The sequence below is a fragment of the Euleptes europaea genome, chromosome 21 (genome assembly GCF_029931775.1).
Source record: "Euleptes europaea isolate rEulEur1 chromosome 21, rEulEur1.hap1, whole genome shotgun sequence".
Taxonomy (NCBI): domain Eukaryota; kingdom Metazoa; phylum Chordata; class Lepidosauria; order Squamata; family Sphaerodactylidae; genus Euleptes; species Euleptes europaea.
This window is the reverse complement of record NC_079332.1, coordinates 18,410,446-18,426,169: the sequence shown is the minus strand read 5'-3', so window position 1 is coordinate 18,426,169 and position 15,724 is coordinate 18,410,446. Positions and strand designations below refer to the sequence as shown.

Below are 15,724 nucleotides of genomic sequence, written 5' to 3'. Positions count from 1 at the left end.
AGAGAAAGTCGGCATATAAAAACTAACTCTTCTTCTTCTTTAATAAATGCCTCAAGGTATAGTAACTCTAAACAATTTTGGGCATTGATCTCTTCCTCCTATGGTACTGGCAAATTAATCACCTTCTATATTCCGCCAACAACGTGGGAACGATATTTCTCAACGTTATATGCCTCCAGCGGTCCAGCGGACCTTATGAACAACTTGAGTTTATACCAGCCGAAGGCTATTTAAAAATCCCAGCCACAAACAGCAGCGGTGAAGACAATTAAGACCCTGCACATTAGAAGCCAGTGCGGTGTAATGGTCAGAGTGCTGCACTAGGACCTGGGAGATCCAAATTCGAATCCCCCACTCCGTCACAGAAGCTTGGGTCCGTCATACTCTCCCAGCCTAACCTGCCTCACAGGGTTGTAGTGAGTATAAAATGCAGGAAAGGAGAATGATGGAAGCCATTTTGGGTCCCCTTTGGGCTGGGGAAAGGGCAAGGCATATATAAACAAACAGACATAAATAGCAGCGGGTCATAATTTGACATACAACCATAAATCTTTTTTACCTGCTAAGCAGTCGATTGTGCAAGTAGACAACTTTACCAAATATTTTTGAGGGCATCCAATTAACTTTCTCTCCCAGGGGAGTTTTACCCAACATATCGCTAATACAAGCGTTAAGGCTAAAGTCCCTGTATCCCCGAAGTTCCAAATAAAATTTTACTGATGAGAAGGTTCTTCAAAAATACTCCCATGATAGCTCAGTAGTTCATCCTCATGAGCCAAATACCACCACCAGGCTATGCTTGGCGCACACAACACACACAAAGTCACACAAAAAACACATTATATTGCAAAAATCTCTTTTTCTACTAAAGCAATCTTCACCAGCAAGTACAGGTATCCAAAGACAGGAACACTCAAAAGGTAGTTGGAAAGGGAAATAAAATGGGTAAAACAGGTGATGAAACTGGAGATTATAAAAGGAGAAAGAAACAAAGATGGTTTGTAAACCAGCAAACAAACAAAAAGGCGTAACAAATCCAGGGGCTCATGTTTGGGGCTTAGAACGGCAAAGCGCAGGCAGAACAAGTAAAAGAGCAGAAAGGAGATCGGCAGCTCTCCCTTTCCGCTGCCCTTAAGCAAAGAGCCAGAGAAGCTCGCCCACACGGGCACAATCTGGTAGCACCTCCGTAGGAACAGCGGAATGGATTGGCAACGCCACGAGGGCCTTTCCCCCTCCAAGCGCTCTGGAGACAAAGGCAGAGCAGAGAGGCAGCAGAGAGGAGGAGGAGAAGGAAAAGGAGGAGGAGGAGAGTTGGTTTTTATATGCTACCTTTCTCTACCACTTAAGGAAGAATCAAACCGGCTTACAATCTCCTTCCCTTCCCCACAACAGACACCCTGTGAGGTAGGTGGGGCTGAGAGAGTGTGACTAGCCCAAGGTCACCCAGCTGGCTTCATGTGGAGGAGTGGGGAATCATATCCAGTTCACCAGATTAGCCTCCGCCGCTCATGTGGAGATCCAAGACTAACAGAAGGCAGCAGAATCTTTTGTGAGCTACAGAACGTCTTGGCCAGATGCTGGATCTCTGCAGAAACGGGGAAGAAATGTGGATATTTTTATCCGAGGATGAGGGAGGCTTATGAGCGCGGCATGCGAACTTTGCTAAATTAGATGCTTTTTGGGGAGAAATTAATGGAAAGTTCACCTGAGCAGGTAGAACAGCTAATGGGGATATAAATAGGAGCGTCTTCCAAATGTCAAGGAAGACATTGCTGAGGGACGACGACGAATAGTTGGTTTTTATACCCCACTTTTTCTCTACCTTCAAGGAGTCTCAAAGCGGCTTACATTCGCCTTCTCTTCCTCTCCTCACTTGTGAGGTAGGTGGGGCTGAGAGAGTTGGGAGAGAACTGTGACTAGCCCAATGTCCCCCAGCAGGCTTCAAGTGAAGGAGTGGGGAAATCGAGCCTGGTTCATCATATTAGAGTCCACCGCCTTTTTATTTTACTTATTGATTTAGAATATGTATTATTCACCTTTCTTCCTTGCAGAACTCAAGGCAGCTTACAATCTAAATAAAACAGCTTCTCTTGTTAGCTAAAGAAAGAAAGAGCGGGTCTTAAGCTCCTTAGGCCCTGGCTAATGCATCCTGTCGAGCGCCAGGGTCAGAGGGCCACCAGCGTCATGGAGCCTCACCCTTTTGCCTTCGCACACTCCTTTGCCCAGTTCTTCACCAGGCCTGGCACCACTTCTTCCGACGTATCCTCCTTGTTTAACGACCACAGATCTTTCGCTTCCAGAGGACGACGATACCCTTGAACCATCAGCCTGAATTAAAAAGAGATTATTTCAGTTACGTCAGAGGGAGAGAAGGCAAAGCCAGCGCCTTCAAAAGTGAGATCCACCTGGAACTATTTATCCATCAGTCATGTAATGTGAATGCCCACCATTCCAATCCACCTGGCAACCCTATGGTGGCTGGAGATCGCCTGCTATTACAACTGATCTCTGGGCGACAGAGACCAGTTCACCTGGAGAAAATGGCTGTTTTGGTGGTGGTGGTGGAAGAGGAAGAAGAGTTGGTTTTTATATGCCGACTTTCTCTACCACTTAAGGGAGACTCAAACTGGCTTACAATCACCATCTCTCCCCCTCCCCACAATAGACACTCTCTGTGAGATGGGTGGGGCTGAGAGAGCTCTAAGAGAGCTGTGACTAGCCCAAGGTTACCTAGCTGGCTTCATGTGGAAGGATGGGGAATCAAACCCAGTTGACCAGATTAGCCTCCGCCGCTCATGTGGAGGAGCGGGGAATCAAACCTGGTTCTCCAGATCAGAATCCACCGCTCCAAACCACCGCTCTTAACCACTACACCACGCTGGCAAAACCAGCGCCTCAGACAAAAATGAGACCCACCTGGAACTATTTATCCATCAGTCATTTAATGTGAATAAAATATTTTGACTAGGGTTGCCAACCTCCAGGTGGGGCCTGGAGTTCTCCCAGGATTACAACTGATCCCCAGAAGACAGAGGTCAGTTCCCCTGGAGGACATGGCTGCTTCAGAGCGGGTGGGCTCTGTGGGATAATATCCCTGCTGAAGTATCTCCCCAGCCTCCCCCTAAATCTCCAAGGATTTCCCCACCCAGAGCTGGCAACCCTAATTTCGACACAGAAATTATTACAATTAACTGAAAGCTGTAAAAACATTGACCTATTCAACCCCTGTTTAACAAAAAGCTTTCTAGAATACCATTTCTTTGGTTCAATACGGCCACTTTCTCTGCATGAGCTTCCACGATTCTCTTGGGTCATCTTAGGAGCTTCTTCGCCAAGTCTCTATGCAAAGCAAGATCATCCGGGCCACAGAGCGGAGGCTTTTTAAGTTATGGCCTCTGCCATACGGAACCGGCTTCCTGGCTGCCAAACTCCTTTGGGGGTCTGCTTTTGACTGCATGGTTAAGGCCAGCAGTGGCTGCTATTTTACTTAACCGCACTTACTCTGGCCCGTTTCTATATATTCTTAAGTTTGATCTAAATGCTTTTTCAAAACACAGCCGTTGATGGTTCTTATTTTTGTGTCTAGTCTGGGGACATTTCTGCTGAAAAGGCCGTTTATAGATATTGTTAATTAAAACAGAGAATTTCAATCATCTTTATTACAGTCATTGACCGGCATTACAAACAATAATAAAAATCAGTCCAATTGCACAAAACTTAGCTTGCGGGAATAGATTTAAAACGTGACCTTTTAAAACCCATTCAAGACCATGTAAAATCTGCCGCAACTATAGTTTTCTGGGTCCTACTTATCAAAATACAAAATCTGGCAGCTTGGCGCGATGTCTGAGAGTTCGTATCTGATAGCAGATAGTCCCATTTAATTTTATCAGTTTCACCAGAAATCCTAACTAATGGTGGATCAATAATTTTTAGTCTAGCCGCCTTATAGTAAGGAGAGCTCAATAGCATATGTTCTGTTGTTTCTACCTCACATAACGGGCGTGAACACAACCTTTCTAAGTACGGAAACAGAGTATTTAAAACTGACATGCTGTGGACTTGATAACACTTCTAAATCTGGCCACCGTCAAAGCAGACGTCACGGTTGGTCATGGAAGCCAAAAAGGAGAGAGCAGCAGTTTCGTTTATGCAAGTCCCCGCGCCAAGGCCAAGAGAACCTCAAGTGAACTTTCCATAACAGCAGACATGTCAGAATCTCCTGGCCGGAGCGTTCTGCATTTAAGACACTTACCCTGTGATCCACCAGAAGGTGATTTTGGACAGGAAAGAAGCGCCGGACTCGGGGCACGGGTTCTAATGAGAGGGGAAAGAGTGAGCCTGTTAGAGGGGAACGCAAACAGAAAAGGACTTTTCATCCCACAAAACTCTGCAGACCCAGCAGCTTCCCAACCAGCCCCAATTGCTATTCTCCCTTTCCAACTTTCGCTATACAGATACCCTCCCACCCCTCGCTGTGAACCCTTTTGCAATGGTACTTCTTGTTTGTATCAAGTTGCCACAAAGCATCTTGGCAGCCAACTGTTGGCTGAAAAGCAAGGTTAAAAAAAAAAAGAATTGAATAAATATCTGCAAAAGACTTCATTTATTTCCCAAATCAACAATCAATGCCTTCCAGTTACATGTGAGCAATCCCTTTCCGGGCTGGCTCTCACAACTATAATGCAATGACACAGAGGGATGAGACAAATTGAGGCAAAAATCCTGGAGTTCCCCCTCCAAATTCTTAACAGAAAAGCATTCCAACTGCTAGGTGGGAAACACAGGAATGCACGTTTGAAATGGAATCTTCTTCCCACCATACGCTGACAGAATTGTCAAGTAAACCTAAAGAAGAGATGCTGGATGCCCCAAAACCTTTGGGCACCCTCAACTCAACAAAATTAGCAGAAGAGTTTATTACGGGGAGAAAGGGGCCCTTCCTGACTCTGAAAGGCCAGAGACCCGTGTTTCCCACACACCCCTTCTGGCCCAAATGGGGAGACTGAAAAGCCAAAGACAACTCCAACAAAGAGCTGTGTGTCAAGTGGAGGAGGAGGAGAGTTGGTTTTTATATGCCGACTTTCTCTACCACTTAAGGAAGAATCAAACCTGCTTACAATCGCCTTCCCTTCCTCACAACAGACACCCTGTGAGGTACGTGGGGCTGAGAGAGTGTGACTAGCCCAAGGTCACCCAGCTGGCTTCATGTGGAGGGGTGGGGAATCAAACATAGAAGAATCATAGAATCATGGAGTTGGAAGGGACCACCAGGGTCATCTAGTCCAACCCCCTGCACAATGCAGGAAACTCACAACTACCTCCCACCCCACACCCCTAGTGACCCATACTCCATGCCCAGAAGATGGCCAAGATGCCCTCCCTCCCATGAACTGCCCAAGGTCATAGACTCAGCCTTGCTGACAGATGGCCATCTAGCCTCTGCTTAAAAACCTCCAGGGAAGGAGAGCTCACCACCTCCCGAGGAAGCCTGTTCCACTGATGAACCGCTCTGTTTCTTCCTAATGTCAAGACGGAAACTCTTTTGGTTTAATTTCAACCCATCGGTTCTGGTCCGACTTTCTGGGGCAACAGAAAACAACTCAGCACCATCTCATCAACATGGTTCACCAGATTAGCCTCCGCCGCTCATGCAGGGGAGTGGGGAATCAAACCCGGTTCTCCAGATCAGACTCCATCACTCCAAACCACCGCTCTTAACCACTACACCACGCTGTCTCTCACAGTTTGTGCCTCCTCCTTCCTGGAGCAGCGGCAGTTCACAGCAGCATCTTATTGGCCTTGTTGGTCTGCAGCTCTTTCCCCGAAGACAGGAGAGCGCAGTCCCCAGGACACAGAGCTGGAGAGCAAAGGCCTTCTGCCCCACCAAGACCCAGCCCACAGAATGGCCGTGGTCGTCCCTTACACGGAGCACAGGGGCCAGGGAAAGGGCCGCAGCGAAGGGGAGTTGGGTTGGCCCCCCAAGGAGAACCGGCAATGGCCACAAATGCTTCCTGCGGCATTCCCTGCCTGAGGAACAGGCAACTCAACAGGAAAGGGGAAACACCCACCTCTTTCTGGGGGCTCCATGTTGCCCAAAGCCCCTTCCCATGCTTGCCTCATGGCTACCATGAGCGTGGTGTAGTGGCTAAGAGCGGTGGTTTGGAGCAGCGGATTCTGATCTGGTGAACCGTGTTCGATTCCCCACTCCTCCACACGAGCAGCGGAGGCTAATCGGGTGAACTGGATTTGTTTCCCCACTCCTCCACAGGAAGCCAGCATGGTGACCTTGGGCTAGTCACAGCTCTCTCAGCCCCACCTCCTTCACAGGGTGTTTGTTGTGGGGAGGGGAAGGGAAGGTGATTGTAAGCCGGTTTGATTCTTCCTTGAATGGTAGAGAAAGTTGGCATATAAAAACCAGCTCTTCTTCTACCATTCCTCTCTGGCTGATCCATGGAAAACTGACCTGCATGTGCCAAGCTCCGGGACCCGCCGGGGAGAGCAAAGACCTCCTCCAAAGGCAACTATTCATTTCACCCCTACCCTCGCTAACTGTGGGTTTCTTGAGTGAGACCCCCTGCCTCTCCCCCAATGCTCTCTCACCCTCCACCCTTCGTATAATCCTCTTGTTCGGCCAGCTGTTTATCACTTGGTATTTATCTAGCTTTTTCAAGCATGTCATATGCTATGTTTGATTGGGGGGGGGTAGTTCTTACAAAGAGGCATGTAAAGTCAACTTTTAAGGCTGACATTGAAGAAAGTGAAGTTGTTAAAAGGTTTTCTGTTCCTTGGCTCCATCATCAACCAAAAGGGAGACGGCAGCCAAGAAATCAGCAGAAGACTGAGATTGTGGAGGGCAGCCATGAAGGAGCAGGAAAAGATTCTGAAGTGTAAAAGACATGTCGCTAGAGGCCAAGATCAAGTTAATTCATGCCATCGTATTCCTCATTATTAGGTATGGCTATGAAAGTTGGACAAGCTGATTCCTTTGAAACGTGGTGTTGGAGGAGAGTGTTACGAATACCATGGACCACCAAAAAGACAAATCAGTGGGTTCTAGATCAAATCAAGCCTGATTTTTCCTTAGAAGCCAAAATTACTCAACTGAGGCTATCATACTTTGGTTGCATTATGAGAAGACAAAAGACAATAATGCTAGGAAAACTGGAAGGCAGCAGGAAAAGAGGACAACCCAACATGAGATAGATGGACTCTATAAAGCAGGGGTGTCTGTCAAGGAATTGGTGTGCCCACCATTCCTTGAGTAAATAATATTCTGGTTCAGGCCTGAACTTTGGCCTGTTGGATTCATATTTCAGATTCCCCGCTATGCTAAGGGTGTTTGAAGTTCCGGAGAAGCTTCACACTCCTTTGATAGCCCACAGCTGGGGAGGCATCTTTACAAATCCTCCTTTTGCTCCTTGAAGGCTGGGGCCTAATTCGAAAAACAACCCAGCTCACTGGAACAACTTTCACCTGGCACTTTGCAGATGAGGGGGTAACAAGTGGACGGCCGCTAGTTGTTACAACCACATTGCAAAGGAGAAATTAATTAAGAAAGCTTGCTCAGCACAATCTGACACACCTCGCGGTAATTCCTAGCAACCCCTGACTGGGCAAGAGATCCCCCACCCTGGGGATAAAGAACTAGTTCTAGCCAGCAAGTGTGGGGTACTCGGCGTGCTGGAGGGCGCAGAGACCATCCCCATTGCCTTTTGTTCTCTAGGAAGGGATGCTGAATTTTGCCACCTTAGATGATATCCTGAGTGCTGATTCGGTAAATTGTCTTGCATACCAAAAAGCCTTGCTAAACCCTACCTTACTGTGGAGTTAGATGTTTGATAAGTTTTGTTATTTTCCTTTTGCTCTGCTTATGTAGAACTTTTACTGAAACTAGGTGCAGATCCTAATAAACCTATAAACTTTAATCCTCTGTTTGGCTTCTTGACCTTCTGCTGGCTTCAAGCTAATCTAGTTGGTCTACGTTTGGCTACTCGCTTGTGTGTGTTAAGTGCCGTCAAGTCACTTCCGACTCATGGTGACCCCATGAATGAAAGTCCTCCAAAATGTCCTATCTTTGACAGCCTTGCTCAGATCTCGCTTACCAGGTTATATTATTGCAAGTGTCACCCTATGTTGCAGAGGTGCTACCCTGCAGGGTCGGTGTGTTGGTTGCTGCGGCAACAAAGGGGCAGACTGGGGTGCTCTTGGCCCCAGCCTGGTGTAGACCCTACTCAAGAGTGGTGGCAGTCTGTCAAAAGAGCTAGGCAGTCTATCAAAAGAACGCCTGCCTCCTACACCTACCAAGGAGTTCCAAGGGCTGCGGCTCGAGGAGTACCTTGACAGTGTCAAACATGCGGCCTCTGGGCCAGATCCAGCCCCTCAAGAGCTCTTATCCTGCCAGTCACCCACCCCGGTCCTGATCTGGGCAGGCAAGCCCACTGGGTGCCCACCAGCCACCGCCACCCCTCCAACTCTCGATCTGGGCAGGTGAGGCATGGCTCAGCCCGACCAAGTGACATTTATGTCGTATCCGTAACAAATTAGTTCGACACCTCAGTTTACGAGACATGAGCAAGGCTGTTAAAGAAAGGACATTCTGGGGGGCATTAATTCATAGGGTCACCACAAGTTAGAAGCAACTTGGTGGCACATAACACTCATGGTGGGGGTGAGGCTGAGAGAAAGCAGCTTCACTAAGACCACCTACTAAGGTCATGACAGAGGCAAGATTCGAACCGAGGACTTCCGGGCTCACAGCAGAGACTCTGGGCCCCTGGGCTACAGGAGCTCTTCGCCTGCAGGAGTCAACCCAGCCCTGGAATGGGGGCAGATTCTGCTGCTAGATGACAATGCTATTTGGAAAGTGGAGTCAGTGGAAACCCACCCGCCCCAGCTCCCAGAGGGCCAGCTGGCCTAACCCAAAATGATTTCCTGGACCTCTGAGCTTGCTTTCCGCCTGGCCAAAGCGTGCCCACGAGGTCAAGCAAAAAACAGCCAACAAGGCCAACAATAAAATTAAGGGCTAAACCATTAAAAAGTTGTCTAAGTACGTATAAATTGAATACAAGTTAAAGCAAGTTAAAACCAAATGATGCTAATGACTCCTATGTGGCCCTGCAAGGATCCTTCCAAACACAAATGGAAAAGCCTATTACAGTCATGGTTACCCCCACCAACCCTTGCTTGTATATTCAGAAAAAGTCCAACATACCATAAATTTTACACTTGATAATCACTCCCGACCTTCATATCACGTTGTGACTGTGGGATTTGGATGTTTTGTTAAAGATAGGCTGTAAGTTTCATTTGTAAGGATGCCTTTAACAGACAAGTTCTACAGTTCTGTATTTATTGAGACCTTGCTAGTTCCACCCCCAAAAGTCACAAAGATTTGTAGAAATTTGTTATATAATTCACAGTCTGGTGTGCTTGTTTCTTTTAGACCACTGAAGAAGGCAAATACGCCGAAACGCGTATGGTCTACATGTGATTGTAAGTTTATGGTTTGTGTATATTATGCCAATGGTGTTATTTTAAAACATGTGTTTGGAAGGTTCCTTGCAAGTCCATATAGGAGTCATTAGCATCATTTGGTTTTAACTTGTATTAAATGTATATGTACTTAGACAACTTTTTAATGGTTTAGCCCTTAATTGTATTGTTGGCCTTGTTAGCTGTTTTTTGCTTGACCTTCTTGGTACTTGTGTTTATAGGGTCATGTTTTGCCCCCCCTTTTTTTTTTGGACATAAAAGCGTGCCCATGATGGCCTCTGCCCCATGACTCAGAACCAAAGCAGCCGACAAGAAATTCCCCAAGTGAAAGAGGACGGTGCACCGAGCCAAGCCACCCACTTGAGGTTTGGAGCCACCACACCCAGTCCTGATTATTTTCCCCCAAGAAGTGCCCCCGCATCAACAATCCAGAGATTTCCTCCCTTCCTGCTCTCAAGTTTCTTCTGCCGCCGTTCCTGCGGCTCAGCTCAACCCCCATCAAGTCACAGAAGGGGCCAGGCCCCTTTTATCTGCTTGGCCACAGGCCGGTTGCAGAGGCAGCGAATCGGACAAGCTGCCAAGTGTTTCCAGCATTATCGCATTCCTTAAGTTATTCAGGTTTTCTGAGAACACTTCCCACTGTGATGCAACACAGAGCTGTGGAGCTCTTTGAAGAAAACACACAAAACCGATGGAAAGAGAACACCGCTGTTTGAAAGTCCCAGATTCACAAACCGGCTCTGTGGTGCAAACTATCCTCATGCTGCGAACTATCCAAACAAAGCTACTTGCAAACCTCTCCCCCTGCCTCCACGATCCCAGGAGGCAAAGCAAAGTCACACTGCTGCCAAAACATTTGTCCTGGCAGAAGCACATGGCCACATGGGGAGGCGCTGCACTGAAAAGGCATTTCCACCTCGAGAAGAGGGCCACCCACACCAAGAGGCCCACCAAGCGCCTACCGTGCATCAAAAGACAATTTCCCTGTCAACGTCTCACCTCTCTGCCCCTGGCTTCCCCCCCCCCCCGCTCCCCAAGCTCGTCATTGAATAGCCCACCTTAATCTTGAACATGCCACTCTCCCATCCATTTCCACAAACATTCCTGCGAGGTAGGTCACTACTCCCCAACGGAGAACTGGTAAGTCAGAATTCGAACTCAGGCCCCTCTAGACCAGTGGTCGGCAAACACATTAGTCAACAGAGCCAAATATCAACAGTACAACAAGTGAGATTTCTTTTGAGAGCCAAATTTCTTAAACTTAAACTATATAGGGGCTAGGGAGAGAAAAGTGCCATTTCCACAGCAAACGTCAGCAGGCAGCTGCCGGAGCGGTAGCCGGGGAGAGGAGACGCTGCCCAGGCGGAGGGGAAGAAGGGACATCCTCGGGGGGGGGGGTGCTGTTGCTGCCGCTGCTTCCTCTTCCTCCTCCTCCTCTTCATTCCAGTCGGGAAAGTCTTGGAGGCCGGTGGCGGCGCCCTGTCCTCCTCGCGCGCCCCAGAGCGAGGGCGGGTGAGAGGCACGGGCGAGGCGGCCGCGGACATTGGCTCGTGCCTCCCCCCGGGCGGCCGCAGGAGCCGCAGCTCCGCCGACTTTTTCCCCCCCTCTCCACAGCCCCAAAACCAAAACAAGCGGAGGTGCCTGTGTTTATGAGTCCAGCTGCCGCCACCGCCGCCACTCCGTCTCACTCCAAGGAGAAAAACACGTGACCGCGCCTCTGCGTGGACCATCCCCATCTCCAGCCCCTTCAGCAGCAGGAGCAGCAATAGGAGGCGCTGGCAGCCTAACTTGCTGGCATGGCCATCTAGCCCGCGGCGGCTTTCATTCAGCATCGCAACGAGCGGCTTACCTTTGGGCGCTCGGGCACTCGGAGCCCGACTGGAGCGCCTGCCTGCCTTTCAAACCGTCGCAGGCTCGGGAAAGCCAGACGGCGAGGCACCCAGGCTTGGTTGAGAAGCACGGCGTAGTATTTTTTTTCTCTTCTACTGAAGAGAGGGGAGAGAGCGGGGAGACGCCATTCACCCTTTCCCCACTAACTCTCATAGGCGGGAGAAGAAAGCTCTGCCCCTGAAGAGCTAAGAACCAATCCCCGATCACGGGGCAGGGCGGCTTCCATAGAGCTCGTGACCCGCTTGCCCGGGCTTTCGGTTTGAACTGGGACTTGCCTTTGGCTTAAAGCGTGCTTTTTTAAATTTTTATTTTCCCGTCACCCGACCGACGTGCCCGCACATGGTCATTTGTGGCAGAGCCGCACTCTAGAGGCCAAAGAACCGCATGCGGCTCACAAGCCGCGGTTTGCTCACCACTGCTCTAGACTGAAGACAAATATCCAGTCCAGCTATGAAGCCATACTCTTTTTAAAATCTTCTACGAATTCTGACACCCACACCAAGAGGAGGAGGAGGAGGAGGAAGAAGAAGAGTTGGTTTTTATACGCCAACTTTCTCTACCATTTAAGGGAGAATCAAACCAGCTTACAATCGCCTCCCCTTCCCTCCCCACAACAGACACCCTGTGAGGGAGGTGGAGCTGAGAGAGTGTGACTAGGCCAAGGTCCCCCAGCTGGCTTCGTGTGCAGGAGTGGGGAAACCAACCCAGTTCACCAAATTAGCGTCCACTGCTCATGTGGAGGAATGGGGAATTGAACCCGGTTCTCCAGATCAGAGTCTACCGCTCCAAACCACTGCTGTTAACCAGGAGCTCATGAGTGCCTTTGAATTTTTCCAAGGTGCTGAAAAGGGAACCAGTAGCCTGGTTTGGTTCCCGCCTCTGGGGCTGCCAGTCCCGTCTCCTTACAAAGGGACATCCCTTCTTCAAAAAGGGCTTAGCTTACTCTGTCTCGATCACCTCTTTCAAAGGTATATGTAATTAATTTCTATTTCCCCAGGTGTCTCAATTCATCTGGGCCCTTAACTGCAACATTAGCACAGGGAGGTAGGGATGGCTTCATACTTCTCGTACCTGCTGTTTTGACCTGAAAAGACCTATTTCAATCTCCTTTCACCCTGAAGCAAATCTAGCACATGATTAATATTTTTTGTTCTACTTTGTCATCTCCCCAAATAAAATGCATGCACTTTAAGGTAATTTTTATGCCAATATATCAGTGCTTGACATTACAAGTCTTTCCAGCCACCAATAGCCAGGAATTCTACCCCCACCCCCCATCCAATCTCCCACTCCCGGATTTGATCAGCTCCCGGCATCTGTGTAAACCAATTTCTGCTTTCCCCCTTTTAACTGACACTCCACTGCTCTCAACATTCCACACCTGTCCATGCTTGGCTCCCATCATGATGTTTGTATCCCCCCTTTCCTTTTGTTTAATTTATATTTTTCTGTGCAATAGGAGAATCTCCTAAATACAAGAGCCCCCTCCCTATCTTGTCTGCTCATGGCCCTATTGTGTGGTTTTGCTCATCTGCAGTACATTTACAAATGCTAAACATCCCTGTATTTAATACTGTAGTCTGTTCACTGTTCAGTATAACTTCTGCCTTATAACAGGCCTATAAAGGTAGGCTAGAATTAGCCTACCTGGGACACAGGTCCCAGCGGTAGCACCGGCTGGTAAACAAGGTTGCTATACAGATGCCATCAAGCCAGGTGTAACTGGGAGAAGGCTATCATAAAAGTGTTCATCTGCACTTATAATTTATTTTTACCACCTTTCCCCTATTTTCTGTACCAGCTAAAACCCTGCATTAAACACTGCGGTCAAACACAGCAAAGGGCCCCCGCCACCCCCAGCTGTGCACATGTATGCATGGAACTTCACCACCTAAAAATAAACTATGCACACCAAATGTGGACATAATTAGGAGCTGAACTGCAGCTGTCAAAACACAGCAATGGCGTTAATCCCATGCACAAACCCAGGCCTTCCCGTCCCTTTTATCCACGAGAGCCCGTTTGCAGTTTGCAACTGTGCCGTAAAACAAGAACATGAATAAGTCAACCAACAGACAAAAGAACATGAAGTCTCCAGAAGTGACTCCCCAATTTCCGGGTTGGATCCATTCAGCTTTTTGGGGGAGGGGGTCTGCATGAACAAAAATAACGTGGGATAGGATAATAAACCAATCCTTAGGTGCGGGTGAGTGCAAAAGATGGCTGGATCTGACCCTAAGAGGGTTCTTACAGTTCCTCTCAATGGTTGTTCATCACACGCCTTGATGCAAAAAGAAAAAAAAAGTCCACATTGCAAATATTTATAGAAACAGAAAAATTGCAACAAGACGGTCTTTCAGTAAAACCATTACCAAATCAACCCACAACACTGAGGGCTTTTGGGATACAAATCATCCCAGAATAATTAGTTTAAGCACTTGTTTACACTCAGTCAGGTAAAAATCACCTGATTTGGTTGGCCCAGGCTAGCCCAATTTCATAAGATCTCAGAAGCTAAGCAGGGTCAGGCCTGGTTAGTACTTGGATGGGAGATCACCAAGGAAGCCCGGGGTTGCTACGCAGAGGCAGGCAATGGCCGACCACCTCTGTTAGTCTCTTGCCTTGAAAGCCTTCTGGGGGTCTCCACGAGTCGGCTGCAACTTGACAGCACTTTCCACCACCAGCCAGGTAAAAATATGACATGTGATTAGGGACCAGCACTTCAGATTCTCAAGCGAAACTCGCAGAGCTCCCACCCCCCTCCTGAGGCAAAATCACAACTTGTTACTTACGGGGACGTGAACCACTTTAGAAAACAAAGGCGGGCGCTCAGCAAAACAGGACAGGATCAGCTGCAGGAGCACCAAGATGAAGTAGATGTAGAAGGTAGCGAAACGGAACGCATCAATATCAGCGCCCTGGAAGAATCAATCGGACGCGGCAGTTAACAACAACCTTGGGCATGGCAGTTGCCGCACGCCACACATTGCTCTTGATTGACCAAAGAGCCATAAAGCCCATCCCAGCACTAAGCAGAAGGCAGCTTCTTCCTCCATCGCCGCCCATTGCTGGCAATCACACAAGCCTGCCCCATCTTCCATCGGCACATCTAGACACCGGGTTTAAGCATTCCTATCAACAAGTAACTTTCTGATGAGCAGCTCCAGAAAGGGAAAACCAAACTGGGCCAGCCAAGAAAAACCATTTGGCTACATGGCAGATGGTTGCAGTTTTATTCTTGAACTGTGCCTGCTCAGTTGGCTCACCATGCCAAATAGGTTCGTAACCCTGTTGGGAGGGGCTGTGGCTCAGTGGTAGAGCATCTGCTTGGCATGCAGAAGGTCCCAGTTCAATCCCTAGCACCTCCAGTTAAAGGGACTAGGCAAGTGAGTGATGGGAAAGACCCCTGCCTGACACCCTGGAGAGTCACTGCTGGTCTGAGTAGACAATACTGACTTTGATGGACCAAGGGGGGGTCTGATTCAGTAGAAGGCAGCTTCATGTGTTCAACCCCTGCATTACCCCTCCATGAGAAACAGAACAAGAAAAAAAGGGGGAAAGAACCCAACCTTAAAAAACCAAAAGCTGGGTACCCATGGCTGGGTGAAAAAGATAAAAGGATAATAGAGAAATATATTTTATTTTAAGGCGCTATATAAGTATTAAAAACATTAAAAATGGTAAAACGTGACACAATGGCATCTTAAAAGGTTGATAAACCTATACCACATGCCAGACGTTTTCGGCCAGCAGGCCTTCATCAGTGGTCAAATTAAACCCATATAATGCATACCCAAGTATTGACAAATATCTCAATATATACAGACAACCATATACCAGCCCAGGCTTGCAAAATTGTAAAGCCCTCTAGTTGGAAGGCCTGCAAGTTGTTCTCATACTGGGCTGTATTGGTCTCCCATACAGAATGTGTATGCAAGTATCAACCTGGTAAAGCAGTGATCCATCGGCACGTAGATCTATGCACAACTAGTTCTTCTGATCTGCTATGCAAGGATAACAGAAACCATGCATACAGAGGAACATTGTCCAGTTAAAACTGTCAAAAGGGAACCACTTTATACAGCAGGCAGAAAAGACAAATATATGGAACGAAGGCGCATTTTTTAATTAATAGAGCATCCACATTGTGTGTGTGCATGCGCTCACTGCATGCCAACGAAGCATTACGTATTAAAAAGGGAATAGAAAAGTCTACATCAGGAATACGGACAAAACATTCCACAAGCTCTTTTATCTGCAGACACCCACATCTCCGGACCCGTTTCCAAGAGGGTGTTTTGAGAGTCCCCTGGCCAGATCAACAAGGGCTTTGACGAGA

General features: G+C 48.1%; 1 protein-coding gene across 1 annotated transcript in view; it reads right to left on the bottom strand.

Moving 5' to 3' along the window:
* Window positions 1-15,724, bottom strand: part of LOC130492475 (multidrug resistance-associated protein 1-like) — an 88,302-nt gene that overhangs the window by 43,063 nt on the left and 29,515 nt on the right. Inside the window, exons 5-7 of the mRNA XM_056866224.1 lie at window positions 14,178-14,303; window positions 4,256-4,317; window positions 2,197-2,328 (exon numbers count right to left, since the gene is read on the bottom strand). Of these exons, the coding sequence (XP_056722202.1) occupies window positions 2,197-2,328; window positions 4,256-4,317; window positions 14,178-14,303 (320 nt within the window). The remainder of the gene's footprint in view (window positions 1-2,196; window positions 2,329-4,255; window positions 4,318-14,177; window positions 14,304-15,724) is intronic.